The 18,619-nt window shown below is 39.8% G+C and overlaps 1 protein-coding gene and 1 pseudogene across 3 annotated transcripts in view; both read left to right on the top strand.

Annotated features, from left to right (window-relative positions):
• The window catches only part of RAB31 (RAB31, member RAS oncogene family), a 120,587-nt gene that overhangs the window by 9,086 nt on the left and 92,882 nt on the right, over positions 1-18,619 (top strand). For 2 of the 3 annotated variants that reach the window (XR_004421055.1, XM_033087328.1), the window contains exon 2: positions 2,049-2,170. The exons of the other annotated variant lie outside the window; for it this stretch is intronic. Coding sequence is in view for 1 of the 2 variants with exons in the window: in XM_033087328.1 (XP_032943219.1) it covers positions 2,049-2,170 (122 nt within the window). In the remaining variant the exon portion in view is untranslated. The remainder of the gene's footprint in view (positions 1-2,048; positions 2,171-18,619) is intronic. 3 annotated transcript variants of the gene reach the window in all.
• On the top strand, positions 2,953-4,124 carry LOC117011725 (GPALPP motifs-containing protein 1-like; annotated as a pseudogene).

The raw sequence follows: 18,619 nt of genomic DNA, 5'->3' as shown, positions 1-18,619 counted from the left end.
GGGAAAGGGTAGGTAAAACCACCAGACAACTCCATGGGATGTCACATGATGCTTAATTGCCAAATGTTCTCAAGGTAAGGGCCTGTGGAGTATGGGAGTGGCCAGGGAGGGATTGTGGGTGCCTGCAGAGTTAGGTTGGGTGCAGAGGAGGGAAATGTTTGGAAGGGGACAGGAGTGGCTCTGTTTACACAATGCACATGTAAACAGGAAAAGGTTCTGGAAATACTTAAATGTCAAAGTGGTTGTTGAAGTGGGACAGCAGCTGATTTGTGCTTATAAATAACTTGTTCTTTCTCTTTTGCTTCTGTGTTGGTTTATTGAGTACACATGCATTCCTTGGCTAATTAATTTAAAAAGCTACAAAAAAATCACTGCAGGGCACAAGGAGATGTTTGGTGGGTAAAGGTCCATTTGGTTGTTAGTGGAAATAACTGATAAACTGATAATAAAAGTGGGAAGTAAACTTGGCTCAGACTACAAAGGGCTTTGAAATGTGAAAGTTTATACCCTGGTTGAAATAATGGGTATCATCAGTGGGACATAAACTTTGAGTGGCTTATCAGGTAGTGCTGTGTTTTTATTTGTGCAAGGCTTTACTTGAGTTCCCTATTCCATTGTGCAGGGCAGCCACTTCTGTTTGGGGTGTGGTACATGACCTTTTCCCTGGTGGATACTGTTTTCTCACCATTTTCTTGTCTAGTATTTCTCAAAACGGGGTCTAAGAAAGTTATGGGTCTGTCATCTGTAGGGTCTGCAGGTTTTCTGTGCCTGTTTCAATGCTGTTCTTTAAAAAATAAGTAAAATTACATCCTGGATTTTGCAGGTGACCATTCTATAATAAAACTCTGTGTCACAACCTTAATGCCCATGAAAACTGACTAATGAGAAAAGAACAGAGGCAGAGTTAATACAGAAATAATGCGCTGGGGTCACGTGAACACCAGGTGATTCCATAGCACATGCCACACATCTTTACCAGGCACCGTTCTAGGGTAAGGCATACAGCAGGTGACAAACAGACCCATTATCCGTGACCTCGTGGAGCTGATGTTCTAGTAGAGGCAACAGACAGCACACAAATACCTAATATGACAGATGGTGACAAGTGAAGTAGAGAGAAAGAAAGCAGGCAAGGGCCTAGGAGTGCTGGCTGGGAGGGTGTGGCCTTAAGGAGGGCTGGAGAAAGGACTCACTGAGAAGGCCTTTCAGTAAAGACAAAGACAATATTCATGAGCTATCTGGGCCCTTCCAGTAGTGAAGACCCTGAGGCTGGGCTGAGAGGGGCTTGCATGCTGAGTTTGAGGACCCACAGTCAGGCCAGTGTGGCTGGAACAGAGCAACTATTGGACAGAGAGCAGAAGGAAGTTTGAGGGCCTGATTCTGTGGGGTCGTGAGTGCCAGTGTGGGAATTGTGGCATATCCTGGAAATGCAGTGGGGGAACCATTGAAGGTTTTTGTGCAGAGCAGTGATGCGATCTGACTTACTTTTTATGAGAATCTCCTTAGCAGCTGTGTGGAGTGTAGACCATGACCACAGGAGGATGCTTGCAAGGGAGCTAGCCTGAGAGAGACTGCTGCTGCTGTCCTGGTGGGAGACCAGGTCATGGTGACTTCCTCCAGAGGGCAGCAACCTAGGCAGTGAGTGGGATCCCATTTGGGCTGTTTTGAAGATAGAACTGAAGACTTTGTCCACAGATTGTGTGTGGAGTGTGAGGGAATTAAACCATCACAGGGCACATTGGCCGCAGAATCCAACATAGCCCTTAGCTGTTTCAGTTTAGCAGAGCAATATTGTCTATCATATTAGACTAATGCTGATTTGAATGTTATTGGATTTATAGTTTAATTTGTATTTAATTAATACATTGATCTATATTTTATTGTTTTATAAGAGCATAAACTGTTTGTGTGAACTTCCATTGTTTGTACTTATTTATGTAATAATTAAAATCTACGTTGGGGTCCATGGAATTGCTTTTCCCCTTAAACAAGCCTATACAGAGAGAGTTTTAAAAAGGTCTGAGAAACACTGCTCTCACACCATTCAGGTTGGCCGTGGCTGACAGGCTCTTGTTCCCTAATGAAGTGTCAGTGTTGGCAGGAGTCTGGGAAAGGAAGGCTGCGTTCCAGTGATCATTGGTCCCTGGGCACCACCAGGTGGAATGTGGAGGTATGTTCTAAGCGATGCCGAGTGTCGGCCTGCAGTGCTATTCTTAGAGCAGCAGACCCCAACTCCACAGTCTTACTGCTTTTTCTGGTGAGACACAACTAATGGACAACCTTGAAAGTCTTGGATACTCTCATGGATTATACATAGATTCTGTTGAAACCTCAAAGTGTATGTAACATCATAAAGCAAATAATGCATTAGGTTTTTAAAAAATGCTCTTCTCATAAAGGCATTATTTATATAAGCATTTGAGTCATGAACTCAAGTCATTTAAAGATCTTCCAGAACAATTCAATTTAAAAGGAGCTATTAATAAATGTGGCATATCAAATTTTTAAAAGAAAGATGAGTTGTTTAAAAAGATGAGTAGTTTATTTCCAGATTTCCACCTCATAGATTAATCTTAGTATGATAACCTAATATATAATGTTCAATTAAAAATATAAATATTTAAAATGTTAAAATTATAATTGATATAATTTACTGATTCGAATATGTTGTTCTTATTAATGTGAATTGCGTTATTGCACATTTCACTTGCAGAGGCCCTGTGCTTTGATTTGGTAATCATAACTATTGTGTCACAATCAAATGGGCACATCCTTGTACTTGCTTATGAGCAGTGTAGTTAGATACTTTATTTGTGTCTATATGTCCTCATATTTGTCTTCATATGTCCTTGACTTCTTTCTTATTAAAAAATATTCATGGGTAGGGGTAGGTTTGACTCTGCATGGATATAGACTTGCCTCCATTACCAGTGTCTGTAACCGTGCATTGTAAGGGATCTGATCAGCCCAGCACTGCCGCCGGCTTCAATGCCCTTGGGACAGTAGAGGAAAAGGAGTGGACCCCAACCCCGTTGCAGGACCAGCCCTACCCCTGAATATAAAAGCAGTAGCACAGAGTCATCAGACAGTGATGAGGACAGTCGCTCTTGGTATGAAGAAGGAAATCAAGAATCTGAAGAAGATGACACTGGCCCAACTGCAAGAAAACAGCGGAGAAATCAAGATGATGAAGCCAATGATGATGATGATGAAGGGTTTTCTGGATCAGTCCTTCCTCCTGGATTTAAAAAGCAAAATGATTCTCCCCAAGACCTATCATAGATCCTGCATTGCCACCTGGTTTTATTAAATCTACAAAGAAAAGTGACAAAGGCAGAGATGATCCAGGACAACAAATATCATCACATTTCAATTCTGAGGAAACAGCAATGAAGATGAGAACATTGTTGGACCAATGCCTGCAAAAGGACCGGTGAACTATAGTGTGACAACAGGATTTGAAAAAAGGCCCAGAGAATGAAAGAAAAACTGACTGAAGGAGATGATGATTGTTCTAAACCAATTACAAGGGAGTCATGGATGACTGAGCTTCCTCCAGAATTGAAATACTTTGGTCTTGGGCCCAGAACTTTTAAGAGAAGAGCCAATGACAAATCTGGAGATCGATCAGTGTGGACAGATACGCCAGCTGACTGGGAAAGGGAAACTAAGGAGACACAAGAAACAAGGAAGTCATTCAATAACAAGGATTATGAACATATATAGAAGGTGCCAAAAAAATGTATACACATTTTAAGAAAGGAAAAAACTATTAAAATTGTAATACTCAATATACACCGATAACAAAAGATGAATACAAGTCATGTGTGTACATTTTTTTGGCACACCCGATATTGTCAGGAAGGGAAAAGAGATTGGCTGAGCAGATATCCTCCTCATGCAATGAATCAAAAAGATCAGAATCTCTTATTGACATTCATCATAAAAAATTAAAGAATAAGGCTGCTGAAGATAAAAGTAAGCCCCAAGAAAGAATACCATTTGACCGTGATAAGGATCTCAAGGTTAATCGGTTTGATGAAGTGTAGAAAAAAGCCCTAATAAAGAAATCTAGAGAACTAAACACCAGATTTTTACATGGCATAGGCAGTATGTTTTTATAAGGGGATTTCCCTGTGCAATGAAGAAAAATTGAAGAATACTCTTTTATCTGTTTACTTTTATTTCTTTGTTTTGAGCTTCCTAAGATTAGAGATTACATATTTTAGTCTTGAAAACCATACAAATTTACCTTGTTCTGTTTGTTTTTTAAAGTCATGTGAAAACAAAATCAGTGTTTCTTATGTAGAAGAGAACTTGATGTGTCTTTGGCTTCTGAGAAAGCATGGGCTTTTCTTCAAATAATTAAGAGGATTTCCCCCAATGCTCTGATTTTTGTGGTGTCTCACTACCCTCTTCGACCTAGTCAGGACTACCTACTGTGTCTCTATCATGCCTGGACTTCCTCGTCAGAAATCAATAATCTGCCCTGGACAAGTGTGCCGGGTCCCTGCAGTAAACCCATGAATTTGAAATGATTTGGGTTTCCCTTCTAAACTGCAGCAGTCAACATACATTTACTTGAAAATAGAAGGTATGGAGGTCTTGACTGTTTTTTTTTTTTTTTTTAACAGTTTGCTTGTTTGAGCACTCTGGGCTTTTTACTTGTGGTTTGGGTTTTTAGGTCTGTTTTTAAGTCAGAAAGAGGGATCTCTATGTTATCTGCTAAAGAAAAACTATTTTGATTTTTTTCAACTTTCATAAGTATTTCTAGGGGAGGCAATCTGAGGGACAAGATGTGCCATTAACTGTTAGCAATGTGAAGTCCAAGGCTCAGCTCTGTGACTTTAACCAAAGCTTTCTAAGTCTTTAAACTCTGCTTGACCCTGATCTTACTTTTCTGATCTTACTTTACCTATTTATATCTAACAGATTTTAGCTAACTTATTGGGGACAGATCTTTTATGTCAATCATGAATAGGCTTTTTAAAGAAATGACACTCTGTAATCATAACCATCATAGTGGGAGCGTTATAAGTTAGGAATGCTATAAGATGTTAAATAGAAAATTCTAAATAGTTAAAGCCTGAATTCAAATTCTGTAAGTGGTATTTCCTTACAAATTGGTACTAATAGTTCTGCTAATCCTGTGTTCTAGTTTTGATGAAGCACAAGGTTTTAATGGGACAAGATTCTGATTCTAGTTCATTTGGGCTTTATGAAAAATTGAGTAAACTGTTCAAATAATGGCACAAATGATTCTCCTTCTCATAGCAGTGCAATGATATTTTCCATAACAAGTGTAAATAGTAGCCTAGTCAAGGGGTGTTGCTGTTGAAAAGATGAATTAGTCTCCTAAGCAAATGCATAAGAAGGCCTCTCATCTAAGCAGAATTAAACATTGCTGCCTTCTGACTAAAGATGTCATTTTTTGTGGGTGATGTTTTCTGGACACAAAACTTTACGCAGCAGCATCCATTGCTTTTATTTAATTTTTTAAATAATTTTTTCCCTGATGAAATGAAGAAATGTTTACTAGCTCTTCAATCTTCTATAAATTCCTAACATATTTTTGGAAAATTTGGTATTTTTTAAAGTAAAAATGTCATCTGTGGCTACTAAAAAAACAAATAAACAAAGAAAAAAACCATGGGTAAAGAAAAACAGTAATTAAAAACTCACAAGCACTGTAATAATTTGTAATTGTTCCTACTCCTAATCACGGTGACATTGGTAACAGTTGAGAAGGATTGCTGTACAGTCTTGGAATTGAAGCCAAAACTTGCTCTGTTCTTTCCCAATCAAGAAAGCACTTCAGAATGTCTTTGATTAAAAACGTTGTCACCATACAGAAGAGTTTGAAATCGCTCTAGTTTATGAGCACCACGTAATTATAATAGTTGACATGTACTAACGATAACTCATGTGTCAGACACTATGCTGAGGGTTTCAGTTATTCATTGCTGCGTAACAAACCACTGCAAACTTATTGGCTTAAAATAACAATTATTCTCTCCCACAGTTCTGTGTGTTGACTGGGCTCAGGCGGGCAGTTCTTGCTTGGGGTTTCTCAGGCAGTTTTCACTCAGATGGTGGCTGGGGCTGGAACTGTCTGAAGGCTTCCACACTTAAATGTCCAGTGCCTGGGCTGTGGTGACTGGATCAGCTGGAACTAACCAGGCATCTCTCTCCATGTGGCCTCTCCACACAGTTAGCTTGAGCTTCTTCATAGCATGGAGCCTCATGGTATTCAGACTTGTTATATGGTGGCTGGCTGTTTCCACAGTGAGTGTTCCAAGAGCCGTGGGCGGAGACTAAAAGGCTTCTTGTGACCTAGCATTGCAGATTCCACAGTGTCATTTCTGCCACATTTTATTACTCGAGTAAGTCACTAAGTCCAGCCCAGAAGCAAAGGCAGGAAAATTAGACTCTACCTCTTGAAGGGAGGAATAGCAAGAATTTATGGCCATCTTTTATCTCTCCTACTGAATAAGTGCTTTATATACAGTATGGCATTAAAGGACTTGTAAGGGCGAGTTCTATTATTATTGCTATCTTACTGCTGAGGAAACTGAAGCTTAGGGGCTTGAGTAACACGCGCAGACTCACTGCTAATACGTGATGCTTCACACATTAGAACTAGCTCTGTGTGACTCCAGAACCCAATGCATGTAACCACTTTGCTGTGCGGCAGACTGGGTTATTAGTCACAAATTACTTGTTCACAACTGGCATGTAGTAGGGAGAGCACCACTGAATCAATAGAATTGGATGTAAAAAACATAAAAAGTCTTATATTAATGATAATAGTTTAATAACATGATGGAATAATTTGAGCTAGGTATGAGGTACCTCCATGGGAGAAAAAGAGGCAAATTCCCACAAGAGCAGGCAGGTGTTTTTGGGAGGTAAGATGACTGTTTCTCACTTCTGGGAATGTTAGATGTGAAGAAGGCAAAATGTAATGTCGGGCAGGGTTGGATGTCGGTGACAGTAGAAGGCCCTTGATACATCCATGACAACACTAAGACATGGAGGCAATCACAGCCGAACATGCCTCGTATTTGTTTAGCATTTTACAGTTCACAGTGTGCTGTCCATATGTTGTTTTATTTAATCCTCAAATAACCCTATATGGCAGGCATTTTGTCCCTATTTGTAGGTGTGAAAGACCGAGGCTAAGTAACTGCTTTGCTCAAGGTTACAGAACCTGTGTCTGGGGAGCACCCTTGGGCCCAGGCTTTTTGGCTGTTCCTATTTCCCAGCTCGCGTGTCCAGGATGCAGATGTTTTATTTCAGTCATTTTCTCCCTTTATTCCCTCATAGGAACCGTTTGAAGTGCTATATTTGGGTTCAAGAAATGTCAGTTTGCGAATTGTGATTAATCAATCAGGAAGGCCAACATGCTGGATTATAGGGGACTGCTAGATTTTAGGTTTCTAGAACTGCCTTTACAACGGTTATCACAGCTGGACAGGCCTTCTGCCAGTACAGTGCAGAGTGGACAAGCCTGGGGCAGGCAGACATGGTAACTCAATTACCCTGCAAATCACATAACCTCCTTTGTAAACTGCTGACAGTTTGCATCTATAACCCTTCTAAGAGAGAACCCTGCCTAGCATATCACATTTGAAAAAGTCTCTTATCTCTTCCATCCCAAAACATTTTACATCCTGATAACCGCAAGGCTCAGAGGAGTTTAAGTAGATTTTTTTTTCCACAAGAGGGTCTCCAGCTTAGATCTTTTCTTTTCTTTTGTTTTTAATTCCCCTTCTTCCGCTTCCCCCCCCCCCACCAATACAATAACTGTAGTGGAACACCCTCCCTACTCACCTGATCTGGCCCCCAATGACTTCTTTCTTTACCTGAAGATAAAGGAAATATTGAAAGGAAGATATTTTGATGACATTCAGGACATCAAGGGTAATGGCCAGCTCTGATGGCCATTCCTGAAAAAGTTCCAAAATTGATTTGAAGGGTGGACTAGGTGCTGGCATCACTGCGTAGCTTCCCACGGGGAGTATTTCAAAGGTGACTGTAGTGATATTCAGCAATGAGGTAGGCAGCACTTTTTCTAGGATGAGTTCGTGAACTTAATTGTCTGACCTCGTATATTTGTTTACTTATAAATTCCTTGACTGCTCAATATATCAAAATAGTGGTATTCATCCTGGGAATTTTTTTGATTAATATTTGCTGGTTGTGTTATATGGTATGAGGTGTTCAAAGCTAATTTAGTAAATGTTTGTTAATAATTAGAATTGCCAAAGGCAAGAGAAGTCTTAAGAGGATTGTGCTTTCAGTTTCTAAAAAGCTTTCAGACTATGGTGATAATAAATTTGCTTTGAAAATGTTGTGTGATTTCTGTTAGAATACACTAATTTATTTTGAAAGCAGTACTCTTTCATGGTGAATTTCCAAGTTTTCCCCTAAAACTGAAAAACGTTTTATGGCAGTGTTTTGAGGTATTGTTGGATAAGAGGGGCCATGGCTCATTATTTTTGTTCTTAAATCTATGTTATCTTTAGTTTACTCTTTCCAATATATATTAAAATTTACCACCTATTTGCACTTATAAATGTTTCATATACCAATTGTAAGAATGGATAAATAGATTTATGTGTCTAGCAGAGGACTGGTTAATAACTTTTGAAAAGTGTGCCAAGGTGACACTGTCAGTTTTATGACTTTCCATAGATGATGGATTCTGCTCCTGTGACAAGGTCAAGCACATAAAAATTCCAATCAAATAACATAAAAAGCACAGTTCCATATGTCAGTTTAATTCTGTAGTAGTCTTTTTGTCAGCATAGCTGACGAATCCATCTGTTATAAGATTAGCCCCAGTCATGCCTTTGTAGCAGATGATCTCATACATACACACACACACAGCTGCTTTATATAGTATATATAAAAAATATATATATACACATAGTCTACTATAAATGTGTATTGTATGTAATATAAACGTATATTTATTTAGGTTAGAGTAGAGGCTGAGTTAGTGGTAGAGTATAGCATCTATAACTCAGATGATGCTGGTTTCTCTTAGTGAAACAATGTTTTCATTATACTACTTGGTATTGGGTGGCTAAATAATGCTGTTAATTATGTGCTGCCACTAATGAGTAGACATATGTTATCCTCTACTGCAGCTCTTCACCAGCAATGTAGTGGCCAAAGTCAATTGCTTGTGTTTATTATTCTGATCGTGGGATAGCAGTAAATGTCACAGCAAATCAATCTTGGATTGGTAATAGGTTGTCGTGGAGGCAGAAAACGGCAGGCTAGAACAAGCTGATCTATACCTGTTATATAATCTCAGGTAATTATGGTTGGGTATGTGTGGAGGGGCTGAAATCCTACATTGCATGAGGCGTCCAAGCCAGGGTCTCTAAATAGGTCAGATGGTTCCAACAGATACCCTACCCCCTTTCTGCTTCTCTTAAAAGCTCTTGTTACTGAATGGTTATAAAAAGAGTTTTGTCTGCCTTAACACTAACCACCAAGACAGGCCTACCAACAACTTGGTCCTGGCAGGCAGCCAGCCTGCCAGCATTTAAATGGTGCTCGCTGCCGTGGCAACCCACTAGCCTTTCGTGTGAAACTGGATGCAGCTGCTGAAGGACAAGTGCAACCTGACAGGGCCCTGAGCATACCCCGGTTCAAATGAGGTAACGCCGGCCTGGGCCACTGGGAAACCATGGTGGCAGACAGACCACCTGTCCAATAGCTAAATATGGAAGGATGGCATTTCCCAAATAAGGACGTTGGGAAGAATCTGGGTTTAAAGAAATGGATTGTGATGCCTGGTATAGTGTCATACTTTACAAATAAATCTTATAAATTTGGATTTAGAATTTGTGAGAATTCAGACTCAGAGACAGGGAGAATTTATCTGTATACCCCTTTTTAAGTGGTATGCTAAGCAAATAAATAGGCCAAAGAAGCTATAAGGATAATTCTTAGCCTAGTTAGAGGAATACACAGGTTTTAAAGTTTCTTAGGTACACTGTATTGATTAGGGTACAGGTTAAGGTACTGAAACAGAGATCCCAAAGTGTAGTGACTTAAATAGGATAGAAACCATTTCTTTCTCCTTTATCAGCCCTGGTAGCTGGTTCGAGGCTGGTTTGGTGGCTTATGGGGTCAGCATATTACCTGTGCTTCTGTCTTGTTTGCCAGAACTCAGTCCCATGGCCACCGTTACCAGCAAGGGTAACCAAGTGCCCAGCTAAAACTCAGGGCTCTTTCTAATGGATGAAGGGGAGAGTGGGTATCATGGAACCCTAACAGCTTCTCCCATATGTACCCAACAAGGTCACTGCCAGGCCAGCAATGTCTTGACTGGAGCTTTGAATCGATTCTTCTCTTAGACTGTGAACTCTAAAGAGAGAGAAGCAAGATGGGATCATGTGAAGAGCATGGTGATTCCAGTAAGACCAATCAAGTGACTGAATCCTGACTCTACCACTTGCTGGAGTTGGCCTAAAGTTGGGTTGTTGCGCCTGAGACCCAGATTCCTCATTTATAAAATGTTGATAATAATATCTATCTCACAGTTTGTTATAATTAAATAGCACAAGTAACATGAGAACATCCAGGATCATGCCTATAATATGGTAAGTTTTCAATATAAGTTTGTTATTCTCTAGGGAGAACCATAGAAATCATCTACTTCCTCAACTAGCACTTCTAGAAAAACAAGTTGATTTTCTCAGACACTTGATTTAATTTGCGTTTTTGCACCAGTAAGTGTAGTTTTACTTCTCCAAATGCAAATATAAAAATTCTATTGATGGGCTAATGTTTACCAACCCAGAGACAACTAATACAGTTATCACACATCTTTTTTGGGCTTTGTTATACCAATGCTAGAATGAAGGGGGTAAACAAAAAATCGGATTTCCTTGGGAAATGACACATGCAAGCTACTTTACAGAGGTTGGCAGTGGCAGCAGGTGGCCTTGAAGCGGTCGTGAGCAGCAGCCCTCGCTGCAGTGTGGCTGTGCTCCTCCTGGCCTATATGGCCAGTGGTCCCTCGGTCTTAAACTCAGACCATCATGCAAGATGTTGGACTTGGGCAAGCCCCTGGCAGATGCTGTCTTGGGGCAGGGGTGACTCCTGCTGGGGCCCTGTGTGTTTGAAGTGTGACACGTGGTCAATGGCACCCCTAGGATGTGTCAAACGAAGTCCGGAGTGAAGCAGTTCCAGCATTGGGTGCCAGCACTGTGAAAGACACAACACAAAGGCTGAAGTGGTGGGGTTGGAATTGATGGGGCTTTAGTGGGACTGGCTGCCATTGTCCTTCTCCAGGAAGCTGGCCCAGCAGGGATTCACGTCCCCTGGGGATTCAGGCCATGGGGAACATCACGTTCCTTCCCACCACTACTGGTGTACACTTGGGTGTGTTCCAGCACCCCCTCCCCAGCCTGGGTTCACACACGTGCATGCACACAGGCGGCTGTCCAGAGTGCTGTGCTGGCTTTCAGGGGGTTGTTAGAGGTAGTGGGGGTCACTGCCTCCTGCCTGGGTTTCCTGCAGCGGCTGTGCATGCTTTATTTAAGTCACTATCTGCCTCTCTGCACGTTGGTGGTCCCTCCTGCTGCTTCAGCCTTGGGAATTAACAGGGGCCTATTAGCTCCCTTAGATAAGGTTACTTGCCACAGGAACCCTGAGATTGCCATTTGAGGAGGATTGCATATGGAAATGCTCACCTCCTTTTTCCACGAGGCTCCTTTGTCTTTTATGTACTGAACCTCTTCCCTCATTCAGTGCCCACAGGTTTCTTGCTGCTACAGGGGTCCCTTGGGCCAGCAGGGAAAGTGAGTCAGTAGCCTCTCAAAATGGCTTCCAGCCCTCTGGCTCCCCACCGTCTCTCTTGTCCAAAGTCCCCAGACCTCACCAACAGCCTGTGGATAAGAGAGTTGAGTTCATTGCTGACCACCTGGCAGAGCCAAAGTGTTGGCAGATCTCCATAGGGGCAGCCAAGGTCTGAAGATTGAGAATTTCAACTTTGATTTAAGGCAGTCTTTCAAAGCAGGAACTTGGTTGGGATTGGGTAAGATTCATGACATAACAGTGCAGGATTGGTGGAAAATGAAAGGAGAGGTTTTTGAGGGTTTCAAAGAATTCTAGGCACAAACTGTGTGTGGATGCTTCCCATGGAAGAGCTGATGGGCCTTCTGGGAAGTTCCTGTCGTGAACAATCATCCCATTTGTCTGGGCAAGAAGAGTAAAGAAATGCTAATGGCAATAGAGGAACAGCCAAGTTCTGTTAAAGTAGTGAAGAGGGACACGTGGGGCCAACCCTTTGCTTTGCAACTAACTGTACATTCTCAGTGTGTTCTTTGTATAATTTTGTCCTCTAATAAAAGATGTGTTTTTATTTATAAACGTGGATGGGATTAGGGCTGGGGGGGCGGGGTGCAATTTGGGATTCACAGCTAAGGGGTGAGGGGTTTCTTTTTGGGGTAATGAAAATATTCTCGAATTGATTGTGGGGTGATGGTTACACCACTCTGTGAATATATAGTAAAAGCCGTTGAATTGTATGCTGAAAAAAAAACAAAAAACGGAAAGATGCCCATTTAAAAAGCAATGGTTAACAGTCTGCAGTCTTTACTGAGGGAAATGAAGACCAGGGACAATGCTTTAATAATTCATCCCCTAGAACTACTTCTGATGGAAATAGTTTTACTTGAAATAATTTATTTTCCTTGAATTGTGTAACTTTATCATTTCTTTGTGGTGACTTTCCCTGTACAGGCATTACTGGCATATGAGGAAAATAATTAACAGATACAGAAATAACTTGAATGCTATAAAACAATTATGATACCAAAAATAAACAGGAGAGATATAATATTTGAATTATACTATATCTCTCAATTCACGTGAAAACGATGTGTTGCCTTAAGCCAAATAATAAAACCTGATTGTTTATATATCTGAAAAATATTTGAAAGTTACTATTGTCAACAAAAAATAGCCAGCCTAAGAGAAAGCTTATAAGAGTTTGTTTGAGCCAAACTGATGACAGTTGCAGAAGCAAAATCTCAACAGATTGAGATAATGTTCCGCAAAATGGCCGTTTGCAGCTTATTTTATACGTAAAATCAAAGGAGGAAGGTTACATGAAAACCATTGGTGATAGTGATGGAAGAATATTTTTCCTGTGATTCCCCAAATGATGTAGACGATATTGGATCTGCCGGCAGTTTCTGAGTGTAGGCCGGGATCTTGTCTCGTGAGACCGAAGAATGGAAACACAGACCCAGGACAGGCAAATAGTTTTAAAGAGAGGATAGTTTATTGAAAGCAAAGAGTCAGAGCTCCCGAGCGGGAGGGGGTCCCAAATGGGGGTGGCCCGTTGACTGAGGCAAAAGCTCTTACTTTTATACCTTCCCTTGCCTGTTTGGGGAAGGGGAGCTGTTTGAAGAAGGGAACTGTTTGAAGAAGGGGACTGGCGCCTTCTAACGAAATTCGTCTACCAGGTTTGTTCTGCTTGCCCATCCTAAAGGAATTAGCAAAGTAACCCACTCTTACCTATCAGATCTGCTCCATCTGTCAGGCCAAAATGAATTTTATGATTAACCTCAAGGCCTTGTTTCATTATGTCTTGGAGCAGAAGGAGTGATTTCAAAACCTGGAGTTTTAGGACATGGCTGTCTTTGTTTATTCCACCAGGGACCTCCCTGTCTATCTAGAGACATGCTAACTATCCTGTCTCCATAGCTTAAGGGGATGGGACAAAGCAAAGTGGAGCAGTCTCTGGGATTTGATAAAAGTAAGTTGGAGAAACAGGTACTTCTTTCACACACAGGTGGTACAGGATCATTAATAGTTCTCATAGAGATGTTGATCAAGGGACAAGAATAATAATGAGGGTTTCTGTACTTTCCTGCTCTGGTCCGGAAAAAGGGATTACTGACATTCCAAAGATGTCATTTTAGGTGCAAAAAAGACTACCGACAGGCCCACTTAAAGGCACAGATTAACTTTATGAAGGAAGCTAAAGATGTGACTTCCCGCTATGGCTTACTTAGTTATGAAATTTTTTATGCTCATGACATCCTATGTGGTTATTTTCAGTCTCCTGAGCTTGTCAGGTTTAATATGTGGCTCCTTTTCCATCCACACTATTGTTTTCTAGATTTCTAGAAGGGCTGCTTCACAGGAGGGCTGATTGGTTAGGAAGGCAGTGCCAAAGCCGATCCTTTCCCGAGCTCCCAGATGGATGCCAAGTTGGGCCCTGGGTAGGTTTGGGAAAACTCCCTTCTCAGCCCACATACAATAGTGGTTCTGTTAGTCATCGCTAACACACTCTAAGCCTCCACATCCCCCTCTGGGAGGCAGTGACAAAAACCTCGAAGTGCCAGGTTTTACTGCCTTGCAGCCCAGATCAGTTTATTTGTCCTGTGTCCGGTGCCTTTTGGGCTCCTCTCTGTTAGGTCTTGGTCTCAGTTTGCAGAGAGATCCGGACCTTAGCCCACAGATTCTGCAACTGTGGACTCCTGTGATATGGCATGGCCCCCCTCCACCTGTGGGGCAGCAGATTCAGTTCACTGTCCATGCCTAGGGCTTCTTCCTTCTCCCCCAGGTGACCTCCCCAACTACACTGCAGGTGTGAAGCCTGATGGTATACATAAGCCCATTAATCCTTCCCCGTTTTAGTTCTCGTTTTTATATGGTGGAGTTGCCTCTGATAATTCCTTTTCTCATCCACACCTTTAGCTTTTCTCTTCTTTTTTATGTCATGTTGTGAGGAAATTTGGAATAAGCAGGAAAGATTAATGGATGTCTCCAATAAAAAACTATGTATCATGTAGAGAATACCCTTCCAAGGTAGTGATTCTAGCCTTTTCTTGCGTTTGGTCTGTATTACACCTCTGTAAGTTTTAGGTAACTGGTAGCAATACAAAATAATTACTGTCTGTAGATGTGGAAAAAAAAAAGTCTATCAGTGTGGTTAAAATGACTCCTGACAAGAACAGCTTTCTGAGATGTTCTAAATTATAGCGGTCTGGAGAGAGAGAGAGAAAGAGACAGAATAGTTAGCCTGTTAATAGCTAGGAGCCAGCTAATAAGACTGCTCACATTCCTGAGTGTAATTTGGAACTTTGAATTAACTTCTAGGTGACTGTTTTCCCATTGCCTAAAAGTGAGAATAGCCAGGCACCATCAAAGTCCAGGAGCCTCCGTTTCTTATTTACATATGAACTTTCTGGACTGTTGCCCACAATCAATCCAAAGTAGCAAACACTTTCTGTGCCCATCCCCAAACTAGTCCTGTTTCACCTTCTCCCACTTCCTGTATTGATAGCCAATGCAAATTCTTTCAAAACAACTTACATCTTTCTTCACCCTACTTGACATTTTAGCCTGTCAGCCCCAGGACAGTGGACATGTTGCTTCCCCACCTGGTGCTGCTGCTCGTGGTTTAGACTTCACGCTCTAGGAGCTGGTGTTTTTCAATTTTTCTTGCTAGCAATGGCCCAATAAACCCTTTCTTTTAAAAACACTTTCAGCTGTGGAAATTAAAATTTTTGTTTAACGCTATCGGTATTATGAAAAAAAGCCAGTTTACTGCCTATTTGTAAATTCATTTCAACCTTTTAATTAGATCATTCCTTTAATATATAAATTTGTGGTTCTCTGACTTCTCCTTTCAACTGGTTGTAACATCTTATTGATTCATTCATAACTAGGTCAGTAAAATCTTTAACACATGTTCATTTTTATATCTGTATGAGACTCATGATATTTTCTTTGGTAATTATATTTTTTAGCTTTTATATTTGAGTTTATTCTTCATTTAACTTTAAAAACACTGCTATAGTTGAATGATAATTATTTTTTTCAATTAAAATTTATTGGGGTGACAATTGTTAGTAAAGTTACATAGGTTTCAGGTGTACAATTCTGTAATACATCATCTATATGTCACATTGTGTGTTCACCACCCAGAGTCAGTTCTCTTTCCATCACCATATATTTGAGATAATTATTCTTTAACATAACATTTTATGGTCTCTATTAAAAATAACAAAGGTGCTGTGCTTCCTGGTTAACCAGTGACAAGAATTGACTCTAGTAAGAGGAACTTGGATCCAAAAGGTGGAAGAAATAATTAATCTTAAGGGGTTCAAGACATTAGAAGTTTTTCTCTTAATACTGTAACAATGAATATAGACTCATAAACAATCAATGAGTCAAAGAAGAAGTTATAACGGAATTTAGAAAATAACTTGAGATGAATGAAAATGAAAACAGAACACACCAAAATTTATGGAATGTTGCAAAAGCAGGGCTGAGACGGAAATTCGTAGCTGTAAATGCCTACACTTAAAAAGATTTCAAATTAATAACCTAACTTTAATGATATAGAGTATAGAAAAACAATAGGGAAAATCAATGAAACCATCGGATGAGAAAAGGGATTCTATGGAAAGTAACCTCACAGGGTGATCTAATCATAAATTCCTAACTGGGCAGGTCATGGTGGGTGTCATGCACCAGACCTATAACTTCTTTAGCAAGAGGTTTTTAAGCAAGCCCTGTCCATTCTTCTTGTGAATCTATGTTACACACCTTTGAGATATCAGACAAAATACCCCTAGAAAGCATAACCACCCTTAAGAAAGCACATACGCATGAGGCAGGGATTGGATTACAGGATAGTTAAGAATCCTGTAGTAATCAAATTCCCGCCGTGCTTTCTCCACCCTCATGTAATCTTCATCACCTTCTCTCCTTAATCTCAAGTGCATAAAATAAATTGCAAAACTGTTATTTTCTGGAGCATTTGAAAACTTGCTCCCCAGTGTATGTTGTCAGTTTGGCTCAGATAAACGCTTATAAAAATTCTCTACAGGTTTGGACTTTTCTTGTGTTGACAAACCAAAAGTTGGTGCTTTGAAGATCAACAAACTTGACAAACTTTTAGCTAGATTGTGAAGAAAAAAGAGAGAAGCTGCAAATAAGTAAAATGAAAAATGAAAGTGGGGACATTACTACTGACCTTACAGAAATGAAATGGATTACAGTAGAATACTTTGAGCAATTTTATGCCCAAAAGTTAGATAACCTAGATTAAATGGACAGATTCCTAGAAACATACAAACTACGAAAACTGTCCCAAGAAGAAATAGAAAATATGAACAGACCTATAACAAGTAAAGAGATTGAATCAGTTATCAAAAACTTCCCAAAAAAGTAAAGTTCTGGACCAAATGGCTTCCCCCTTACCTGTTTTATTGATATATAATTGTCATACATTACTGTATAAGTTTAAGGTGTACAGCAGAGTTTACATATACTGTGAACTGATTACTGCTGTAAATTTAGCATTCATCTCATATAGATACAATAAAAAGAAAAAGCAAAACGAGAGAAAAATTTGTTTTGATGAGAACTCAGGATTTGCTCTCTTAACAACTTTCACATATATCATATAGTAGCAGCATTAACTATGGTCATCATGGTCTACATTATATCCCTAGTAACTATTTGTCTTATAATTGGAAGTTTGTATTTTTTGACCTCTTTCCTTCAGTTCTCCCTCCTCCATACCCTGCTGCTGGTAACCACAATCTGATCTCTTTTTCTGTAAGTTTTGTTTTTTAGATTCTACATTTAAATAAGATCATACTGTATTTGTCTTTCTCTGTCTGACATAGTTCACTTAGCATAATGCCCTCAAGGTCCATCCATGTTGTTGCAAATGGCAGGATTTCCTCAATTTTTATGGCTGAATAATGTTCCATTATACATTGATGGTTGTGTCCATGTCTTGTCTATTGTAAATAATGCTGCTATGAAAAGGACCAGATGGCTTTACTGTGAATTCTGCCAAACATTTAAAGAAGAATAATATCAATCTCTTTCAAACTCTTCTAAAACATGTAAGAAGAGGGAACAATTTCTAACTTATTTTATGAGGCTAGCATTGCCCTGATACCAAAGTCAGACAGACACAAGAGAAGAAAATCACAAGGAATCCTTATGATATACAGATTCCTTATGATATACAAAAATCCTCAACAAAATAGCAGCAAACTGAATCAGAAACACATTGAAAGGACTATTCTGGAAAAAGAAGAACAAATTTGGAGGACCCACACTTCTGATTTTAAAACTTACTGCAAAGTTATAGTAATTAAAACAGTGTGGTAATGGCATAAGAATAGCTATATAGACCAATGGAATAGAATTGAGATTCCCGAAATAAACCCATGCATCTATGACCGGTTGATGTTTGACAAGAGTGCAAAGATCATTCATGAGAAAAAAATAGTCTCTTCAACAAATGGTGCTGGGACAACTGGATATCCACATGTTTTAATTGAACCCTTACTTCATACCATTTACAAAAATTAACTCAAAATGGATCAATGATCTAAATATAAAAGCTAAATCTGTTAAACTACTAATGGAAAACAGGTTCATGACCTCGTATTTGGCAATGGATTCTTAGATATTACAACAAAAGAAAAAAGTACATAAATTGGACTTCATCAAAGTTAAAAAATTGGCAAAGGATTTGAGTACACTTTCTCCAAAGAAGGTGTACAAATGGTAAAAAGCACATGAAAAGATTAGGGAAATGCAAATTTAT

This window comes from Rhinolophus ferrumequinum, chromosome 19 (assembly GCF_004115265.2).
Source record: "Rhinolophus ferrumequinum isolate MPI-CBG mRhiFer1 chromosome 19, mRhiFer1_v1.p, whole genome shotgun sequence".
Classification (NCBI taxonomy): domain Eukaryota; kingdom Metazoa; phylum Chordata; class Mammalia; order Chiroptera; family Rhinolophidae; genus Rhinolophus; species Rhinolophus ferrumequinum.
This window is presented reverse-complemented; position numbering and strand designations above follow the sequence as displayed.